Here is an 834-nt window from a genome sequence, read left to right as displayed (position 1 = left end):
CTGTTATTAGTTATGCATATGTCCCTACTCAGAAGTGAAAGCAGCTTACCTGACCGTCCTGGTCAAAGCCCAGGATGTCATTACCCACACTGCTGGTCCTGCCACTCTCCATTTCGTGTTTGTGTCTGAAGAGCTTCTGGCGAGCAAAGCCTCTGCCGTTATCCAGCTCGCCATGGGTCAACACGCCGAGCAGGGTGCTCTTTCCGGCGTCCACATTGCCAACCACCGCCACTCTGAACACAGGACGAAAGAAGAGGGAGAAGTTTGGATTTTTGGTCTGAATAATGCCTGTAGATATACTGTGTATGCTTGTCCTTTAGTAAGTGTCGATGCTCTGTAATTCCAAACACTTTAACCACATAAATGTGTAGCTGTAACGGATAATTTGAGATTTGCTGATAAATAACAGCTAAACTGATCAGTCAGCCTCAGCAGGAAGGTATGTGCATGATCTTTTCACTTCCTGGAGCCTGTTGTCATCATTTCTACCTGACTTCCAGGAAATCCTGCTCCCCCACATGCCGACGGATGAGGTAGTCTTGAATCTTCCCACCAGCGTCAGTTCTCTCTCTCAGCAGGATTAGGTCAGCTTCAATCTGTTCACACAGCGACTGCACCGTAGCGACTGATGCTTCCATGTCCTTCTCGTTCAGACCATAATCACCTCCATCTACAGAGAGAGGAGAGGAAGGAAAGAGTGGTTATTCTGCAGTAATACCAGAGTTTTTAACTATAGTTTATCTTACGAAATTCCTGAAAGATCTTTGAACCAGCAGATCAGCGTTCACGTACCCCAAGTTTTATCTGATTTTTAAATTTTTTTTTCTCAAATTC

At 45.3% G+C, this 834-nt stretch overlaps 1 protein-coding gene across 1 annotated transcript; it reads right to left on the bottom strand.

The window, feature by feature from the left end:
• Nucleotides 1-49: 49 nt before the first annotated feature.
• Nucleotides 50-670, bottom strand: LOC106512517 (GTP-binding protein 1; the record flags this gene model as incomplete). Its single annotated transcript, XM_014001118.1, is given in 2 exon segments — nt 50-233; nt 490-670. Coding segments are annotated over 2 exon segments (365 nt in total), but the record flags the coding sequence as incomplete, so codon positions are not given.
• Between the last annotated feature and the right edge of the window lie 164 nt (nt 671-834).

Source organism: Austrofundulus limnaeus, unplaced genomic scaffold, assembly GCF_001266775.1.
Source record: "Austrofundulus limnaeus strain Quisiro unplaced genomic scaffold, Austrofundulus_limnaeus-1.0 Scaffold7727, whole genome shotgun sequence".
NCBI lineage: Eukaryota > Metazoa > Chordata > Actinopteri > Cyprinodontiformes > Rivulidae > Austrofundulus > Austrofundulus limnaeus.
This window is presented reverse-complemented; position numbering and strand designations above follow the sequence as displayed.